The sequence below is a fragment of the Atta cephalotes genome, assembly GCF_000143395.1.
Source record: "Atta cephalotes unplaced genomic scaffold scaffold00004, whole genome shotgun sequence".
Taxonomy (NCBI): domain Eukaryota; kingdom Metazoa; phylum Arthropoda; class Insecta; order Hymenoptera; family Formicidae; genus Atta; species Atta cephalotes.
In genome coordinates, this window is record NW_012130068.1 from 1,927,430 (window position 1) to 1,948,289 (window position 20,860).

The 20,860-nt window shown below is 34.8% G+C and overlaps 2 protein-coding genes across 2 annotated transcripts; both read right to left on the bottom strand.

Moving 5' to 3' along the window:
- Window positions 1–2,250: 2,250 nt before the first annotated feature.
- Window positions 2,251–11,102, bottom strand: LOC105625899 (E3 ubiquitin-protein ligase TRIM71-like). The gene is made up of 6 exons (XM_012207209.1): window positions 11,050–11,102; window positions 6,169–6,283; window positions 4,420–5,526; window positions 4,076–4,360; window positions 3,152–3,724; window positions 2,251–2,916 (listed from the first exon to the last, which is right to left on the bottom strand). Exons 1-6 carry the CDS (start codon window positions 11,100–11,102, stop codon window positions 2,251–2,253), a joined length of 2,799 nt encoding a protein of 932 aa, XP_012062599.1.
- Window positions 11,103–16,975: 5,873 nt separating this feature from the next.
- On the bottom strand, window positions 16,976–20,509 carry LOC105625900 (DNA replication licensing factor MCM4). The gene is made up of 8 exons (XM_012207210.1): window positions 20,326–20,509; window positions 19,928–20,247; window positions 18,957–19,852; window positions 18,456–18,778; window positions 18,065–18,342; window positions 17,560–17,960; window positions 17,257–17,467; window positions 16,976–17,071 (listed from the first exon to the last, which is right to left on the bottom strand). The coding sequence occupies exons 1-8, from the start codon at window positions 20,507–20,509 to the stop codon at window positions 16,976–16,978; spliced, it is 2,709 nt and encodes a 902-aa protein (XP_012062600.1).
- Between the last annotated feature and the right edge of the window lie 351 nt (window positions 20,510–20,860).

Sequence of the window (20,860 nt, forward strand, 5' to 3'; positions counted from 1 at the left end):
TTACTTACTACTAACTAACTAACTTAACTTAAACTAACTAACTAAACTAAACTAACACGACGTACCGTACCTACTTACTTCTTCTACTACGTAACTACTACCTACTCTCTCTCTCTCTCTCTCTCTCTCTCTCTCTCTCTCTCTCTCTCTCTCTCGTACGCACGCACACTTTGTACTGATCTTCAACCATGATAACGATTAAATCACATTGAAGTCTAACATTATTAGGTATAGTTACCTTAACAATGAACTTACTGACTAATACTTAACGATACTAATAATAAATATATGTTGCCTTCTTCGGCGAGTTTTTAAAGAGAACAGTGACGCTCTAAAAATTTGGAAAATAAAATATTGATTCTGGATGGATACTTCTTCGTTATTTTGCTCTTACATCCAGTTTGACATTTTATTCTAGATATCTCATTATCTGTTTTCCGATCGACATTTTTTCTTCGTATACCTAATTTATTAAAAATCAAAAAACTAAATATAAAAGATGAAAACGTCAAAGTAATAATAAATTTACTATGTAAAATATTCAAGTTTAGGCTGAATTAAAGATCTTCTAACTTGCTAAATAATTATAAAAATAATATGACAAATGAAAGTAGCAGTGCTATTGTTGAAGTGCAAAATTTTAATATAATATATAGTCATCGCGTTACAAATTCTTTGAAAAATTTATGTGATAACTATTATATATTAAAATGTTGCATTTCACTTAACAATCACGTTGCTATTCTCATTTGCCATATTATTTCTACGTTTATTATAGAGAGTTCTGTTTATTATTTCAGTTTATTTTGTTGTGCTAAATAATTCTATTACATACTAAAAATGAAAATATTGTGAAAAATCTTCTGTTTTATTAAAAAATGAAAACGATCATAAAAATTATTGACTAAAATATGTATGATAGTTATATCAACATCCTGTATTTTATATACATCAAAAACTCAAATATTGTTAAAAAAATAATACACATAAAATAACTCAATTGTGTTACATTTTATTACACACTTTCAAAAAAATATTATAAAAGTGCAAAATTAAAGATATAAAAATGCATTAATAATCTATCGCAATTTCTATTTTTCCTTTTCCTTTTCCGATTGGTTTCATATAATTGTGATTAGCATTATGCATGATTGCATTTTAAAGAAGATAAGCAAACCTTATAAATTCGCAACGAAATTTAAATTAATTAAATTCATGATTTAATTTTGTAAAAATAAACAATTAAAACTCATTGGTCATAAAATAATATATGAAATAAGAAAAAACACATCTACAGTAATTCGACTAATAATCGAATCTCCTGAACAATAAATAATGTATTAATAAAACATGATCGCTGATTATATCTGGATTTATCGATAATTCATTAATTCCTTCGTTACTGTTTTCGAGATTATTTTTCTTAACGATGTACTGTCGATCGATTGTGTAATCATTTAATTATTCACAACACATAGCGTATAATTCTCTTTCTCCATTTTGGTTCAATATCTTGTTTCATTTATGTTGAAGAATAAAGATTTAAAAATATCTACGTGAATATTTCATGTGTCCATCCAATAAGGAAGTATAATAAATTACACAATAAAATTACATATGATACAATTACGTATGGTACAATTTAAAAATAACATAAATAACAATGAGAATATAAATTGTTAATCGGAAAAGATAAAAATCGCATATTATTTGAACATTATAGAATATAGATATACTAAAATGATAAATTACAACTTTTGTTTTTAGAGTAAAATTGAGCGTCGATATAAAGCGATTTCGCGACGCGGGCGAAATTTTTAGCAGGAGAAATATTTTCTCGCTGATTACACATACACGAAGTGAAAAGAATCTGAAAGCGAAAATAAGCTTTCGTACGAACGTCTATTTCAGGAACGATTGATACGTGTGTAATGTATGTATATGTGTACATGGAATTGAACATGTACAATACAATGAGCGGCTTCACGCCAAAAATATTAACTTTTACCGCACATCGTCAATTATTATTTTCACCACTTTCCCCTCTCGTTTCTGACAAAAAATTTATGCCTAGAGCAATTTTTACTGGTGGTTCAAAAATCCCGCCACGCGCTGCAAATGTAAAAATTATGCTTCCTTTCATTTTTGATGGAGTCAACGTGACAGCGAGTGCTGGTCACACATGACAAAATCTCGCCATCTGACGTTTCCATTAAATCATGAGGACAACGCATTTGCGATCCTGAAGCGTCAACCAAACATAATAGCGTTTCTCGGCATCGGGTCCATGTGATGCTCCAGCTTTACTAAGCGAACATAATTGCGGCCATAATCCGTGAACGCCATTCTACCATCCCAATGAAGGGCTATACCCAATGGACGGTCCATTTCCTCTTGACCAGGCTTATAGGAATAGATCAACGAACCAACCGAGTTAAACGCCTTGATTGAATTGTGACGAGAGTCTGCGACTAGAATACTACCGTCATCGGCAGCAATAATGCCCTGAGGCCTTTGAAACGTAGGAGTATTCTCCTCGTTCTGTCCATCACCGATTTCTCCATCTTGCCTCTTGCCTTTTGATTCTTTCTCACATTTAAGTATGCGCATTTCTACCATGTTATAGTCAATTATCAATACGTGGTGGTTGTTGAAATCCGTGACAATCAATTTGCCCTCGTTATTGAAGCAAATACCGCGCGGCGAGTCAAGATACCTCAATAGATGCGGTTGGCCGCCGAACATGCGTAGAGGAATACCCTCAGGGCTAAATAACTGAACACGATGGTTTCTCGTGTCTGTAACTGCAATTTCGCAAGCTGAGTTCACTGCCACGTCCCACGGGTAGCAGAATTGGCCCTGTTTCTCACCGTGCTCACCGAAAGCTCTCAGAAATTCACCTTCCATTGTCAGAATCTGAAGCATACGTAATGCCATCGGTTGTAACTTACACGTTCGAATGACAATTTAAATACAACGCTTGAAAAGATATTATATGAGAAGATCATAAACAATTAACACAACACTGACTAACAATAATATAATTGTTAGTTATAGTTTCTCAACAAAAAACTGTAATATAATATAGGCGTATAATTAAGTACAGTTACATTACTGTTAATTTGTGTTTGCTATGTAATGTGTCACCAACCTGAACGCGATGGTTGTCCTTATCGACCACGATGAGGCGACGTCTGGCATCGACGGCAATTCCGGCTGGACGATTAAATTGACAAGGGCCGTTGCCGTAGGTTCCGAATTTTCTGACGAGCGTGCCGTCTTCGCGATAGATTTGTATACGATTATTGGATCTATCGCTAATTATAATGTTACCTTCGTTGTCGCAAATTAATCCCCACGGACGGCAAAGATTATCAGGATTGTTTTCACCAAAGTAGCCAAGAATTATAACGTCCGTGCTTTTAACTTGCAACTCGTGTTTTCGATTAGGCAAGCAGATATTATGATCGTAATCAGTTATCGGACGACCGCGCGGAATCGGTTGCATCATTTGCTCGTTTATACCGTACGGGAAGTACGATTGCAACGATTTGTAATCGCGATTCGGTAGACGATCTCCGATCGTGCCCGGGCCGTTGACTAAAATGTTTCCTCCGTTGGCGATCACGGACAGCACGTTGTTATCGGAACTCTTGAAAGAGATCCAGTTCTCATCTCGGAGTGACCGGGCCTTTGTCTTTCGACTTTGACGAATCTGCCAAATCTATAAAATTTAAGAAATGTCTTTATAAATTCACAATTGAGAAGTAATTAAAGCCTTAACGGTCTAAACTATAATTTTTTTTTTAGTGCTAAAATAATATTTTTGGCATGAATTTATATATGTATCCCGTTCTGCAAACTACGAATCGAAATCATTTTCAGTCTTGAAACGCATCATAAGCCGAACTGGAGTAGTAATATTACAAATTAAATCAATAAGCAATTTAATAATATTATATTAATGTTAATTAGAATCTTAGAAAAAAGATGTTAATAATTAGAGACACAACTGCATAGATATATTTGTAACAAAAGTTAAATAAAATAAATTTGTGTATAATAAAATATGTACCTCAGCCAATACCATATCTTTTTTTTGTAAAAGATCGTCAGGGGATGATCGCGCCTCTTGGATGGCGCATTTGAGTGCATTGATGGCCTGTGCCAGCCGTGCCTTATCCTCTTTTAAATTCATGTACTTCTCTTGAAGAACCTCGTACTTCCACCGACGCGTTTCCACAATTTGTTTAAACAATTTCTTCTCTCTTTCTTCCACTGCGGACCACATTCTACGTGAAAAGTACTTCACATCAGTCAGCGCCTCCCTGGTTCTTTGATCTAATGCTGCTATGTCCAACTGCAAAAGAAGCATACGATGTAATATAATTAATTGACTCAAGCAATTAATTGACTCACCCCCATATTTTCCATATCATCCACGAGAACGTCGATTCCGAGATAGGCCTCGATCAGCACCTCTTCAGCCTGACGTTGAGCGGATTCGAGGAATTCTACAAACTCCACCGTTACATGTTTATGAATGCACTGAGTGGCGCATTCCTTGCAGATTGTCCTGCAGCAAGTCTGACAATAAAATAGTTGAGTGCATGGATGATCATTGCATTTATACGACGTCATGGCTCTCACAGAATGATTAAACGATCGGTTCTCCTCCGTTTCTTTCATCGCTTCTTCCTTGTTCACCATCAATATTGTGTTGACTGCATTCTCTTCTACATTTAAGAGTCTCGCAGATGACTGCTGTCTCGAGTAATTTTCCTTCTTTATTTCATTCTCTATCTCTAATTCCTCTGATATCGATGGTATGAGTGGCAAATCGGATGGATCTCTTTGACTACTTGGATTGTGAGTTTGCTGCTCTCGTGATGATATAACTATATCGTTCTCGTCTTTCTCCAGATTTTTCGTCATCAATGTTATTAATGAATCGTTGAGCACATCTCCCTGAGCACTTGGGCTATGTTCCTCATGTGTAAGTGATTGTCGACTGGAGGAGATGTCGTCCAGCAGATCGATTTTCAGAAGATTCATATTGAGATCTTCGAATGTCTCATAGTTCACTTTGCAGCTCTCGTGATAGTTAGTACTTGAGAAGTTCGGACCGAGTACATCCGTTACGCTAGCATCTTCAAACATTCGAAAATACTCGAAATGGTCTGGAGAATCGGCATCCAGCTGATGAATTGGCGAATGATTCGTTAGGTTGTCATCCGAAGAGCTTGACCGACTCTCGCTCGAACAGCTCAATGAACTGGCAATCATAGGTCTTGGACTGTACAATTTTGGATATTCGTTCAAAGAATCTTCATGATTGAGAATCGAATGGCTAAATGAATTATCCTTGGAATGCTGTTGCGATAGTTTCCCCGGAGGAAACTGTTTCAGAAAGCGATCTGAATTAGAATCCGGAAATGAACGGACTTTCTTAGCAATAGTAAACTTTCTTGGTGTAAAGTGTTGATCATCTTGTTTTCGTGGCTTATTTGTAAGCTGAAACAAATTCTCGTGTGTGGTTTACTCTATATTAACAAATTTGGCGTTTACTAGTTTTAATTTAAAATCTAAAAAACAGTTCACAAGAATCGATAAATCGTCTGACATATTCAGAAAAATGTAAAATTCTCTTTAATGGAAAAATAACAAGTATGTTAAAATTTTTTGCGATTTATTTGAGAGGCAACTTTCAAATATCCTGATATCAGATCCAATGCATGTTACATGCAATGTCATCATTATACTGTAAGTTTTAACAAAGATTGAGTTATAAAGCATACAATATCTGACATATTTACTTCCACACACTTGTTCTTTGAATTCTTTGGAATGGAATGTCACCCTAAAGAGTAAAAATTGAGCTAGTCTTGAAAAAGGATAGTTCAATTTTCAATCTTTAAGATTGAGATTTCACTCTTCGAAGTGAGATTCATTCTAAAAGTTTCAAAGTTTTTTCACGAATAATATATCAATCACTAATCCCTTATTTTATAATTTAAATTATTTATTATAAGAATTTTACTATAAAGAATAAGTTGTATACATCGATAACAGGGACCAACATATGTACTTGAAAACTGTCCCTCAAATAAAGCGCAACAGCTTTTGCAGCTTTTATAAATTCTGTAAGATCATAGATTATTTGTAGACACTTACTTGCATAGAATGGCGGTTACGAGGAGATTTTAATTGATTCATTGTGGGCAAAAATTGTTGGTAAAGCTCCAGGGACGTCTCCTGTGTACGAGTGAAAAACCTTGTTTTCCTGAAATAATAGTTATAGCGAGCTATTGAAATACTGAGATCAGTATATTATCTTCTTAGGCCTATCAACGTATTGCTATTTTCTATTATGAATTATGTTTGTTATCTTTAATCGATAATATTGCGACTCGGAAGATTCACAAGATTATCAGATTTTTCTCATTGTATTTCTTTAGCTAGAAATTCTAGAAAATCCACTTAAATTTTCGAGATTTAATGAAATTTAAGTCTCAAGAGGAAGTTTTAATTTTGTATAAGTTTTTATATTTGAGTGAAAATCAATAGCTCCAAGGAGAAAAAAACTTGACAGATATTGCGTTGGGATTTTTTGAGATTAAAGTAAAATTTACTTGTGGCTTTTTAAGTAAAATTTTATTCTTTAAAAAGTTATTTGAATTTTTTTAACGGTTAAATATTATATATATATATATATATATATATATATATATATATATATATATTCTTTACTAACAAGATATAATAAGAAGAGAATAAGTGTAGTCACACATAGTGATCTTATTCATAACAAGACGCGATAATTCTCTCAAAATATTATTTACATATGACAACAAGATTTCTTTGAATTGTAACAGTTTCAACCTTGGGCAAAAACGTCCTGCTTGCTAAACGCACTTGCTTTATCGAGTATCTATATAATATACATGTAAAAATGTATTTCACATCGCGTATGAACATTATCGCGATTTCTATTATCGTGCACGATTATTACATTTATGCTGCATTTATGCATTTTTATTGCGTATTTGCATGACTTGGCGAAGACAAACCTGTCTTGTTAATTGATAGCTATGAATAAGTTTGAAAAATATATATATCATTAAATTTTAAAACAATATAAATGGTAATTTTTCTTGAGATTTTTAATAAAAAATCAATTCCACATCGACAAAAGAACTTACTAACGAAAAGAAATAATACGAGAAATCTAAGATATACTGTATAAGCATTATAAAAAGCGTTATAAGAAGTGACGTTTTCACGACTGCGAGATAAATTTATTATTAGGTATTATCCAAAATTTGGAAACTGATAAATATGTCAAAATTCCACTCGAACGATCGGCTGTAATTTTTACTGTGCCCGCCACGTCGATATGACTTACTTATTCTTTTCTCGAAACGAGTTTTTGCAAGGAAGCTTGTTGGTATTTGAACTATCACGGTCTTTTGTTCGCACCGAACTAAACCGATCATGTCTCGCGTTGTTGACAAGGATTTGTCTCACGATGATGAGGTCACTTCGTACAATATTCGGATTATACAGTGTGTCTTATTTCTAAACATTAACTTTTAATACTCAACTTGAAATTAATTTTTTTCTTATAAAAAATATTCATCCCTCAGATTTTTTGTTATTAAAGAAAAAGAGCATTTTTTTTTAATTATTCATAACTTGTAAATAAAAATCATCGTACCGCAATTTAAAAAAAATAGATTCTAAAGCTGCAACTTTGCTATATCAAATGGTATATTTGCCATTTTTTTTTAAACATGTAGACATGACGCAAATAAAGTAACGCTACGAACTTTTGTCCCAATTCAATATATTCTCATGTGAACATTTTGTACATAAACAATATTTAATTTCGCCATGGAAAAATTTGTTTTTCATATAAAAAATGTAATAAGCAACAAGTCTGTATATTTATACCGCATGATATATCTCTGGATTAATCCCAAAATCATATCGTTCCCTCTCTTTGCTAGAAATATATTAAAACCAAGATTAAATCGCTGTCATTAGTATCTCTCTTTACAACATTTTGAGACAGAGATCGTTTTAAAATCATTAAAATCAAGCAGCAGCGTTATTTTTTCGTGATTCCGCATTTATTAGAAAAATCGAATTGTAAGTTTTGTTTTTCTGTAATGGTATTTGCATGATTGGTAAATGTAAAAGCAAATGAGCTCCTTTTCATTCAGAACTACTCTTAGACTATGATGTTAAAAGCGAGAAAAAATACGCGATAAAAATTCTTGGAAAATGTATTAACATAAAAATATATTTCAATAAAACGATACTTAATTGATAAAAACCAGCTTGTAAAATATACCGAAAATTCCCTTTTTTCCCATTAATTAATACATAACCAATTATCTGGAAATAAATTGTGCATAACTAAAAACGAAATAAGTTACGTTCGTAATTAATAATATATAGAAATAGAAATGATTTAATTTCTCACCGAAACAAGAGAACAGTTTTCGGTGTATTTTATATATAATTGAAAGTCCATTTTATCGATTTATATAAAAGTTGTTTTACTGAAAAATATTTCTATTCAAATATAATATAGAAGAATTTTTATCATGTATTTTCTCGCTTTTAAAATTGTAATGGTGAGTAAATAGAAATTTTAAATTGTAAATTTTATCTGAGTTGTCTAAATGTATGAATGTGGAATTACATCGAGTACTGGATTGATGTCTTCGTTATCCCATACGATATATGCTTAAATGTGCGAAAAATCTATTACATCCTCAATATTTAAGTATTAAAACTAGGAATGAGTTCAAGAATGTATCAATACTTGCTATATTGCGCAAAGTCAGATATAACATCCCGTATATTCATCTCAATTAAAACGCACATATATCGTATGATGATCGTCTACTATTGATTTGATACCATCAGCGTAGGTCATAGTAAAGAATCGAAATTAACAAAATTCGCGTTGTGATTTCATTTTTCTATTAATATACTCAATTTTATATCGAACGGAAACATATCCGAAGTACTTTTTCCAAGACGCTCTGTCGCGAATGCGGAGGGTAATATCCTTGAAATCGCCATGGCGACCAAGGTCGGATCCGCTTTTCCTCTCGAGGGTTAGGAAGGAGGAGAAAGTAAAATGGCCGTATACCTGCGGCATGCTGCGTGCTGTCTCTATGAGCGTTACATACGCGCACGAACGGATCATACCACCCTGCGTATAGACGAGCATGCGTAATTCGACAATATTTGCCCAAAATATATATATACAACGGGTCTGCTGTATACTTTGTCTCTCGTGTTTCGATATGGCTTGATCAAATTTCGTTTGTATCAAAATGCCTTTGTCTGGCTCGCGTATCGATTTGTGCGTTTATTCGAGAATTTTTATTTCGCTTTTATTGAGCGATATTTGAAGAGCACCATATCGATGATTTATCATGAGCTTTATTTTTTCCGCATGATTTTCCATATAAAATTCAATCTTTCTAAATTGTAAATTGTAAAGGTTACGCTAGCTAGAGGGAATTCTAGGAATACTTTTACGTAATTAGAGAAAAAAAAAGGATTAATCGTTCTCCGCTATATTTTCTTGTAATTTCTTAGTACTTGTACATAAAGAGAGAGAGGGAGAAAGAAAGAGAGAGAGAGAGAGAATCAAGTTTTATTTAAAAAAAAGAAAAACAACATTTTGTTTAGATCCCTGATATGAAAAAACATGTCTTCTTACAAAAAATTTTTGTTACATAATTCTAATTAAAATAAGTATTTCTTACAGTTTCAACTCGCTGAATCCAAATTCATAAGTAAAAATGTTCTATCAAATTTTTTAGAAAAATGAAATAAAAACCCTTCAAAAACGCACTTTTCAGGATCTCTTTTTTACATTTAACGAGATTTACAGTTTTCGAAATATTTAAGTAATTTTTTTTAATTTAATGTGATAGAACATTTTCTCTCATGTATTTGGATTCAGTGCGTCAAAAACTATAAGAACTACTTATTATGATTAAATTTTTGATCTTGACTAAATTTTTTTGTCGATTAATACAATTAAAATTGCAAAATAGTAGTAAGAGTATTCATATTCACAGCTGAAAGTTAACATAAATCCTCGACAATGTTATATTGTCAAAGCTTCCTGTATTTTTAATGATTTTAGATTTTAATATTTATCTAAATCTATAACATTTATAAGGTTTAGAAAGCCTATATCAATGTATTTTTTTATAAGAACGATCAGAGTCCGCCGCCTTCGTTTTCATCGGTGGGCTGAATGACGTCGCCTGCCACTTTCGCTTTCGTTCGCGTTTCAATGCCGTACATTGAAACGTTTCACGACTACATGAGTACCGGAAAATCGTGAACAACGTGACGTCAGATACGTAAAGACGAAAGCGGTTAATGTCCATTTTCATCAATGTAGATTAACTTTAATTTTAGTTTAGCTTGTTGTCTATCTTTTCCTCTCTCTTTCTCTAATTATAAAAATTAGAAAAAGATAAAAAGTAAATTGGATTGAGATTAAAGTTAAGTTTACATTGGTGGAATTGGGTATAAGTACAGTAGGGTGATAAGTCTTATAAAATTCAACATGATAAAGTGGAAAGCAATCAACGACAAGTGAAAAAACGATATAAAGGTCACAAATTCCTTATCATAACTTTTTCTCATCATAACTTTTCCAGATAAATTTTTTTGATTTTCTCTGACTTTCAACAATATTTTAAAGGTTTTTGTATTTTCACCTTAATTTGGAATCTGTCAAATATTTTATTGAGAGCAATTTAACATAATAATGTTAATTACTATTAATGTTACTGACATTGCTTGCATTTAATTGTTAAGTTGATAATATTCCAAAACTACATAAGTATGATATAAACATATTAAATTTTATTAAAGTCAAGAATTCCTATTTTCCAGAAAATTTTGCAAAATTCTTACTTTTGATTAATTTCTCTGATCGTCTTTAATTTCGCTGATTTTCAGATTTGTGGCAACTCTGATATGAGTGAGGAAATCAAGTCTTACCTCTCGTATGAGCGCTTCTCCACGAAGCAATCGTACTGGTGTGTGGCGAGCATGTTTTCCGAGATGTCTATGCTCGTGTATCTCTTCAAGATTAACGCCCCCGATGACTGGACATTGACACAGTATAGTTGATCTCTCGTGTCAGAAGCAGAAGGGTAGAATCTTTTCATGTCTACAACTACGCCGGGAAGAGAACTGCGAACTCTCGTGGAACTCTACTAGCTAGAGAATGAGGGATCGTCTGTTGCAATGCTTGAGCTCAACTACTTAACAGCGAGAATAATCGCGTTCGTTGAGCCTAGAGTCTTGATAAATTTTTTATTGACACGTGCGTCGTTTTTTTGTCATTTTCAATAAATCAATATAAGTAAGATAATGTAAGTTAGAAGATAGTATTCATAAAAAAAGACATTACCTATCCCTTCTTTTAATTCTTCTTTTGATGACAAAATAATTACTGGTGATTTAGTTTACAAGAAACGATCAAATCAAGAGAAAATCAAAATGATTTTATTTTGACATTATCAAAATCAAAGTGATGATTTTTTTATTATTAAAGTTAAAAATCAAAATAAAGTTACTTCGTGATTTTTAATTGTTCTTTAAGCTGCAAGGTTGAGTAATAGGATCTCTAATTAAGTCTAATGGCATTGATTCCTCGTCACACGTTTATGATTTTTTAATAATACGATTTTTATGCTTTCGTGGGAAAATATTTTTACAACAATTAAACGATTAAAATTTATTAAGTAATAACTGATATTAATTGTTTTTTTTATAGACTATCTCTGATTAAAATTTTAGTCGAAGGTGTCCGAGAACAAGTGAGAAGCAGACTTTCAAAATGCATTTTATCAAAAATTTATAATTTTTAGAAAACGAGAAAGAAAACCATAAAAAAATCGCGCAGAAAATAATAATTTACCAATCAATAAGATGTGAAATGTTCGACAAAATTGCTAAACAGTTGCTAAAATGTTAAATAAATGTATTTTGTTTGTCTTTAAAGGACATAATGCACTTCGAATGTCAAGATTTTTTTCAGTACATAAATTAATAGTGTAGAAATGCTTTCAGAATATTGTAGAGTAAAATATGAGTTTCTCAACACTATTGCCCGTATTCGTAATCAGTTCTTTAAATTTATCTTTAGATGCTCAGCAACCAATAAAATAATTCGTAGAGTATCTGAAGATAAATTTAAGGAAGCCTTAAATATAAGGCCTGAGTCTAAAAATAATAAATATTCAACATATTTTGCCATCTTAACTAAAAAAATAAAATCTTGAACAAAATGTATTTTGGAAGTCTGCTCCTCAAGTCACGATAACGTCAAAATGACATTAAAATGAATCGATCATGATTGAAAAATGATTTTTAATTTTTTATTTTGAAGTCATTTTGATATCATAATGACTTGTTATTCTGCTTGAGTGAGCAAGTCGAATAAGCAAGTCAATAAGATTATGATTGAGACTAAAATGAGCTTTCTACAATGGGCTATCCAATCCCATCATGGTCGATAATTTTTCTTATATTTGATTGTAACTGATCAATTTCTTATGATTTAAGACTAAATTTAGGTAACAACTTAGGAAGTCCATTTAACGTTTTAAAGAAATATAATGCCGAGTTTATAATGAGTTGGAAATTTTCAGTCTTAACCAGGTTTAACCTATTATAAATAGATTTTTCGCACCCACTAGTTAATTGTACACATCGAGTCGTTTAGTTCGATTAAGAGGAAGGAATAAAATCGAATTTGATCAGTCTTAAGAAAATCAGTAGTCGTACAAATTGGCTATTGGTCAACTTCACCGATTCACCGATAAGACTTAGGACTATCAACTCATTGTAGACTCGGCATGAAACATTATAAAGGATAAAAAATGAGCACTTAAGAATTGCATTATTAATTACCTATAGAGGATCCACGAAATGACAATCAGCACACGAATTTTTATCAAACCGGAAAGCGTTCGTTACAGTTGTGAATAGCCACGTTGCACGCAAAAGTCCACAAAACTTTATTTCTGTCGTTTTGGCGTCTTCCTATAATGCCCAAAAAAGCGCGAACTTCGAAAAAAAAAAAGTAACAGGATGCAAGTCAAAAAAGATTCAAGAATAATCGTCTTTACGCGATCGCGTATATTCCACGAGTTTCCCGCGCCCCATCCTCGAATCGCTGAGCGATATACCCGCTCGCGTATTTTTGGCACAAGGATCTCAGGTAGTTCGCCCGGGGAAGGTACGTTCCAAAGAGAGCCCTGGAATTCACTCGACGTGTCAACGAGCGTGGGCACGTCGCACGTCACAGGAACAGCCGGCGCGGTGGTGAAGCGGCGTAAAGCTGTACGTACCACGCGGACCGGGAAATGCCGATGAGGATTCCGATTCGAGAGCAAGCCGCTTTCTTTGAAGGAAGCCGCGTGCCACCCTCCGACGAGCCGGGAATCACGAGCCGAGCCGGCGCGCGAGGAACAGAACCGTCCGCCCTTTACTCCGGCTCGCTCTACCTCTGAATCATCCACGTCGCCCACGCATCGCGATGCCGGGGGCTCTGCGTAGGTGAGTTCTCGCGAACCCCTTCCCCGGGCAGCGCCATGCGGTTTCCCCGCTGTACGCCTGCGCCCAGAAACCATGAATGGAAGCGCCCGCTCAATGCTGGACGGTATTTGCTTGCTCACGGGAGCACTGCGGCATCCTACCCGCTCCCACTCCTCCCCCTCCCCCTCCCCCCCCCCCACTGACGACGACGACGACGACGACGACGACGACGGCGACGACGACGACGACGACGACGACGACGACGATGACCTTCAGTCGCCAGCCAGGGTCGATCGGGCAAAGTCAGATCTCATCCCGAGGAACAGGTGTTGCGTTGGAGCCGCGCAGAAGCGTGACGCGGTCAATCCTCTCGCGCGAATCACGTCATGGATCGTTAAACATCAATGAATCTTTAATTGGCACGAATCTTTAATGACCTCGTCGTGATAAAATAGACATGATTAATTTATGTACGGTATACAGGAAGCAGAAGGCCAAGCCAACAATAAAATCAGTATTACGTCACCAGCTGTGAAAGCACTACATTGTTGGAGATATCAAAGGAGCAATTTTAATCCAATACGCGTTGAGTTAAATGACATTTTATTATTTTTACCTTCGTGTCAAAATATAAATCAACTCATTTCTGTAGTTACTTAAATAATATTAATGTATACATTTAATAAATAATCAACTAAATGAGTCAAATTTAATAGAATTTATTGAACGAAATTGTTTAGTTGAATTATCGACATATTGAGTAATGACGACCTACATAAATAATTAAAAACAATTCAATTTGGTTGTATTCTGACATTTGTGAATTTAACAGTATAATATTTGAAAATGATCCGAATGAAAATGAAAAATTAAAAAATTATTAATAATTTAATAACGATAAAAAGTATTAAATTTTTGATATATAAAATTTTCCATTCATGTATCTCTAAAATTCTCTATACTATTTCTACAAATAAGATTTTGGAAACTTTTTGACTGATATGTTATCAAATATTTAGGATTCTGAAGATTAGGGTCATACAACTTTCTCCCCAAGCGGGAACGTGAAAAGCGAAAATGTTTGTCATGAAAAGTAGTGGAGAAGTTTTTCATGTTTCCGCCCTAGGGCGAATGTTACGTAATCGCCCTACCCTGGTTTCATACCGAAAAAATCCATATTTGATAAAGTATCGCAATGTATCGAGACGTTAAATCATAATCTACGTTTTAGATGTCTAATCTTCTACGACTTGTTTGTCTCTCCTCTCTGTTCCATTTTGTATAGGTAAACGTGAATAAAAATTCTAGGAAAGAGGGAATCGCACGTATCATTCTTCGTCCAAATCCCCTACATTTGCGCGACGCCGGGGAAACGTTGAACGGGGGATGCTAAGAATTAGCGGACGCAACTTTATGAATGGGCTGCTTGGGCGTGAGGGAACGAGCGAGGTGGGGACAGTCATGCTGCTTTAACGATCGGGCGCATCCCCACTCCTGCCTCATTCCATCTCCTTTTCTCCGGCTCGTTAACAAGTCTTCTTTCTCGATTCCATCCCCTCGCCATCCCCCTTCTATACACAATCCCATTCTCTTCCTCCCTCGCCGGCTATCACCGGCTACGCGCACACGTGCGACCGTGCGACTGTGTCGGTTACGTGCTGATCGTTCATAGATGGTGCATCCGAGTGCGCAACTCACGTGTGTATAAATCTCTACGAGTTGCGTACGATACCCTTTGCATAACACCAACAAGAGTGGAATGAACAATGAACACTTGCGTGGCTAGTCGTAGCGAGCCCTTCAAATAACAATTGAAATTGGACGCTTACACGGCCTAGCTGGTACACTTGTAGCTGAATGTATCAAATTTCGTTTTGATATTGAAGAAGTTTGAAATCGAAGCCGTATTGCGTGGGGCACAAGAGGGAGAGAAAGTGACATTAGAGCATTTCACATTTCCACTCCCCATATATTTACTCTTGTTTAACGATGAACAACAAGGATAAATGATACCTGTGTAGCATTCGGGTGGGAATTTGAACACGAATATATTACGCGAAAATTAAATTCGACACAAATCTCAATTACAGCTGCGAGATAAGCGTCGTGAGAAATTTTTTGTAGATTTTTAGTAATTGAAATAACAATCCGATTTATTTTTAATGAATAAGTTACTTCAACAAGATCAATTATTTACCGGAAAATAAATGTCCCCCTTGAACTTCTCTCGTGACAACTAAATTATCTGTGCATAGCATCCAATATGTATATATATATATATATATATATATATATATATATGTTCAATATCTTAACGTAGTTTACTTCAAACAATGTGAAAGATTAATCGCAAGCTTCCAAAGCGAGTATCATTTAAAGATACTATATAATAGAAATATAATATTATAGGAATACTAGTATTGTTAAATTTAATCGAATTCTGCTTCAATTGCTAGGATACGATAATTTGGAAATACTTGAGTTCCCTCACCATTGATCGTTACGAAAGCAGGGAATAGTTCGGAGGGATGAAAATCGCCAGGTGTGGGTGGTTGGAACATCGATGAACGAATATCCCCACCAAACTACCCGGTGAGAGTAGCGTGGGAGTTTCCAAGGTCATCGCAAGAGCAAAACGTAGTACGACGCCTCCGCCGGGACGCCCGCGCACGAAGCGTGGGCGTGAATTGTACATATATATGTACAAGCTATGCATACAAGACATTTCAAATCATTGATGGCACTTAATATGCGTTTTACTGTTGTATTCTTAATTATCTGAAGCATAGCTGGAAACATATCCTTTGTCGTGCAATTTCGATTTCAATTTTGTAAAGAGCTGAGAAAAAATGATCATCGACTATCTCGATTCAAGACACGTTCATTAAAAAATATAAAGCATACCCTTTTGAATTCTAATCATAAATTTAATCTTCACTTTCAGTTGAAACAAATTTATAACATAAAAGAGAACTAAATTCAGAAGTCATATTTCTATTCATATTGAATAGAAATATTTCACGTGCAAGAGAAAGCATAATATAAATTTTAAAATATATATACTATTTGTGTGCTATTTTATTAAAGGAACGCTGAAATATAATAAATTCTATTCTATTCTATTTTATAAAGGCAAAAATAGAAATTCAGAAAACTTCAAAGATAAAAAATATTTATATACTTGCCTATAATTTTTTATGCTTAGGTTAGCGTTTACAAATATTTTTCATTATTATTAACAAGTCTCAAAAAATAAAAAGTTTGATATAAAAAAACCCTAACATATGATTTCTCACAAAATTTATAGTAATAATGAATGATTAGTTATATTTGCATAATATTACTATTCTAAAGAACGTTTAACGCAAAGAAAATATTTTTAACAAACACGAATGGTATTTTTGCCTGTTACAATTATAACACCATCATCCTGCAGCTCTTTCAGAGCATCTTCAAACATCTCGCGCGTCACCAACTAAAAAAGAAAAAGTAAAATTAAAGAAACATTTTTTGCAGAACTATTATATATATTATTAACTATATATTATTAAAAAATAATAAACGTATTAATAAATAAATAACAAAATAATAAATAAATAACAGATAATAAATAAATAACAAATAATGAATGAATAATAGCAGATAAATAAATGAATTTACCGTGCTAGACGATTCTTTCAATTCCGTGAAGATCTTCTGGTAGTTTAATGTCGGTACTTTATCCTTACTTTTGATGAGCTTTTTCAATGCCTCGACCAGCTCCTGCCTTCGTTTTCTCGCTGCCAATGACATACCAGTCGTCAAGATGCTAATATCGATTTTGCCGCTCAATGGATCGATAGCAGATTGTTTTAATGCTTCACGATGTAATCTGACAATGAGTAGTGTTAAATTTAATTTTCTAATATTTATTTTTTTAATATTATTTTAATTTATTATTAACCACATTTTATCCACTCTCACCTCCAAGCTTCCTCGACATCCACAATTTCCACTACATTGCTGAATCGCATTTTAGCGTGTGCTTCGGCGAGTCTTATCAGTGATTCCAATTGTCTCGGATAAGCCGTAATTTGTCCGTGGCCGCTTCCTACTCTACGCATATCGACATAAGCCTGAATCAATCTCTGTTGACTCTCTTCGTTAAGAGAAGGTTGTACATGTTCCTTGGCATAAGCTATGTAATCACGTAGAATACTCATATCCACAATATCATCTTCTTCTTCCAACTCAGATTTATAATACAATGATACCAAATGCCTGGCAAGTTTCCTGTCAAATACTTCGTCCTGGGGATCCAGCATGAGGAAAATTAAGTCAAAACGTGACATCAATGTGTGTGGCAACATGACGTTCTCTATTACCTAAAAACAAATGCGATATTTTATAAGACTACTCTCTCATTAATCTAAGATATCAGATATATTATAATTTGATGATCAGATATATTATAATTTGATATATTTACTGTTTTATTTTTATTCCACTGCGATTCGCAAGGATTAGCCGCTGCTAGAATACTGGTTCTCGCATTTAATTGACAAATGATACCCGCTTTTGCAATACTCAGTGTTTGTTGTTCCATAACTTCGTGCAGTACTGAGCGCGTGCTATCATTCATTTTATCGAATTCGTCGATGCAACAGATACCATTATCTGCAAGCACCAGAGCTCCAGTTTGCAATACCAATTGACGGCTTTCCGGATCTTTCGTTACAAAGGCGGTTAAGCCCACAGCGCTGGAACCTGAGAAAAAAATGTAAGATACGAACAACATGAGAAACGAATGAGATAACAAATGTAAAATACGAACAAAAGCTAAAATCAGATTCCAATTATCATTATCAAAAATTATTTACCCTTTCCGCTGCTATACTGTGAGCGCGGTACCAAATTGAAGACAAACTGTAGCAGTTGTGATTTACTTGTACCCGGATCTCCGCATAGAAGTATATTAATTTCGGACCGGAAATGTTTTTTAGTTCGTTCGTTCTGCTCTTTCTTCGTACCGCCTAACAATTGTAACAATATACCCTTCTTGACATCTTCGTTCTCATAGATGCTGGGAGCAATGTGTCGTGCCAATCGTTCATATATATCCTCCTTTTGTGACAATAATTTCAATAACTCCACTCTTTCTGGTGGAAACACATGGCGCTTGCCGTCCTCTTGCTCGTACAATCTATATATGCAAATCATAACAAAGATTAATAAGAATGTAATTACTTAATTGTGTGTGTGTGTGTGTGTGTGTGTGTGTGTGTGTGTGTGTGTGTGTGTGTGTGAGCGCGTACGTGCTTAAATCACGATGAAACAAATTCACGAAAATGTAAAATAAAATCAAAATTAGAAATGCTTACCGCTTTGAATCTTGTTTTCTAAAGTGGACTACATCAACATGTGTCCTGTAGATGGCCCGAACGTTGGTCTGTCGAGGATTAACGCGTATAGGCAACGCACGATATATACCAGTGACAGAAACTCTATCACCTGGTGAGACAGCATCAACTAGATTATGATGTGCAAAAAGTACTACTGTATGAGGAGTTTGACCAGCTGGCATATCGTCCGGTGACTCTTGCAACTTGATCATTTGTTTGTCGGTGAAGTGACTACGATTGTGTACCAGACTGAAGCAGAAATTGTTGTTGCAATGAGTGCACACTGTGGGCTCAGCTATGTGACCTCTGTCGATGATCACAGTCGTTGTGAAGGAACATACGATGCATTTAAAGAATGCCTCTCGCATTTCCGGCAGGATATTTGATGTTCTAATGACCATTCCAGTAATCGTAATCAATCGATCTATGTCCTCTGGATTCAGGAGGCGCATACTTGTAGTCCTTGTAACATTATAAGGACGTACTTGAATTGAATGTTCCAATGCTGCCCCAGGGAATTTCTCAAAAAATATTTCGTTTGCAGTTAAATCAAATGCTGGTATAACTTCCTGAGGATACAATACTAATTGATTATAAAGCTGTGCATCAAAAGCCTCAAGATGAGCACAGTTTACATTTAAATAAGGTTCTTCTAATATATGTATCTCCTCAAGTTTCTGTAAATAGAGTGGTTCTGTTAGATTCATGTTTTCAGGCAATTCATCATTCTCTGCTTCTGGATCAATAAAGTATGTAACAAATCGTCTGAATTGCTGCTTGATACGATCCACTACAACACTTGTACCCCAGATTATCAATTGTGGGCCGTTCTCACCCTCGGACGTTCTTTCTCTGTCTTCATCATTCTCTGGTATCTGCAAATAAAATTTAATCATTAATAATTTAATAATTTCATCTACCTTAATACTGACATATACATTTTAACTTACAGTTTCATTCAAGTTAACTTGCCGCATACGTCTGTCAGACTGAACGTCTGGTCTCTGTCGAATCGGCGTACCCCTGACACCACTACGAGGAGTACGAATCGATGCCAAAGAGCTAGGAGTTCCATAATTTAGTGGAGATGACAATTCTATCTCACTCATACCAGCAGCGAGAGGACTTGTCTCTGGTTGTCGATTTGGAGAAGACAATGGTATAGACGACAAGCCCTCCGACGACGGCGCAATGGTCTCCTGCGTTTGACGGTTGCCCCATCGTAATGGAGTATCTACCGGTTGATTACCTGGTCTTCTTTGAGGAGTACCTACATGTGACAAATGTAACAGTTTAAATACAATGTATCATTTAAAAAAATAAAGATAATTAATGGATATTTTTCAACCTCTAGCGGAGCCGGCAACTCTGGGTGTTCCGACGGCTGAAGGAGTCCTGGAGGTTGGAGTTCGAGGATGCCGTCTAGGAGTATGACTCGGTGTGCGGTTCGGTGTACGATTTGGCGTGCCATTCGGCGAACGATTGTCATCCTGAGGGACAGGAGTCCTCGGCGGTCTAATAGGACTCGACATTGTTGACAGAGATTAAGATAATTTTATATCTGCTTCTTAGGCGCTCTTCACTCGGCCAGAAATCACGTTCAGGCAGGTGCGAGTAACCTCCATAAGCCACTCAATTGACTCAATTTCCCGCGTATTCCCGCAAATTCAAGCTTGCCGAGACGGCGTCACCGAATGTAAGTTTGAGGCGCCCTCTCGCTGGCTTAAGAACATAAAGTCTGTTCTTTTGGAAGAATTCTTGAAAAAAGAACAAACTTAAATATACAATCTGAATCAATAAAATTTGATAGTTTATATATGAAGTTATGTTTGAGATTTACAAACAAAAAATTTAACAATCATTTTTGCAAATCATATTTGCAA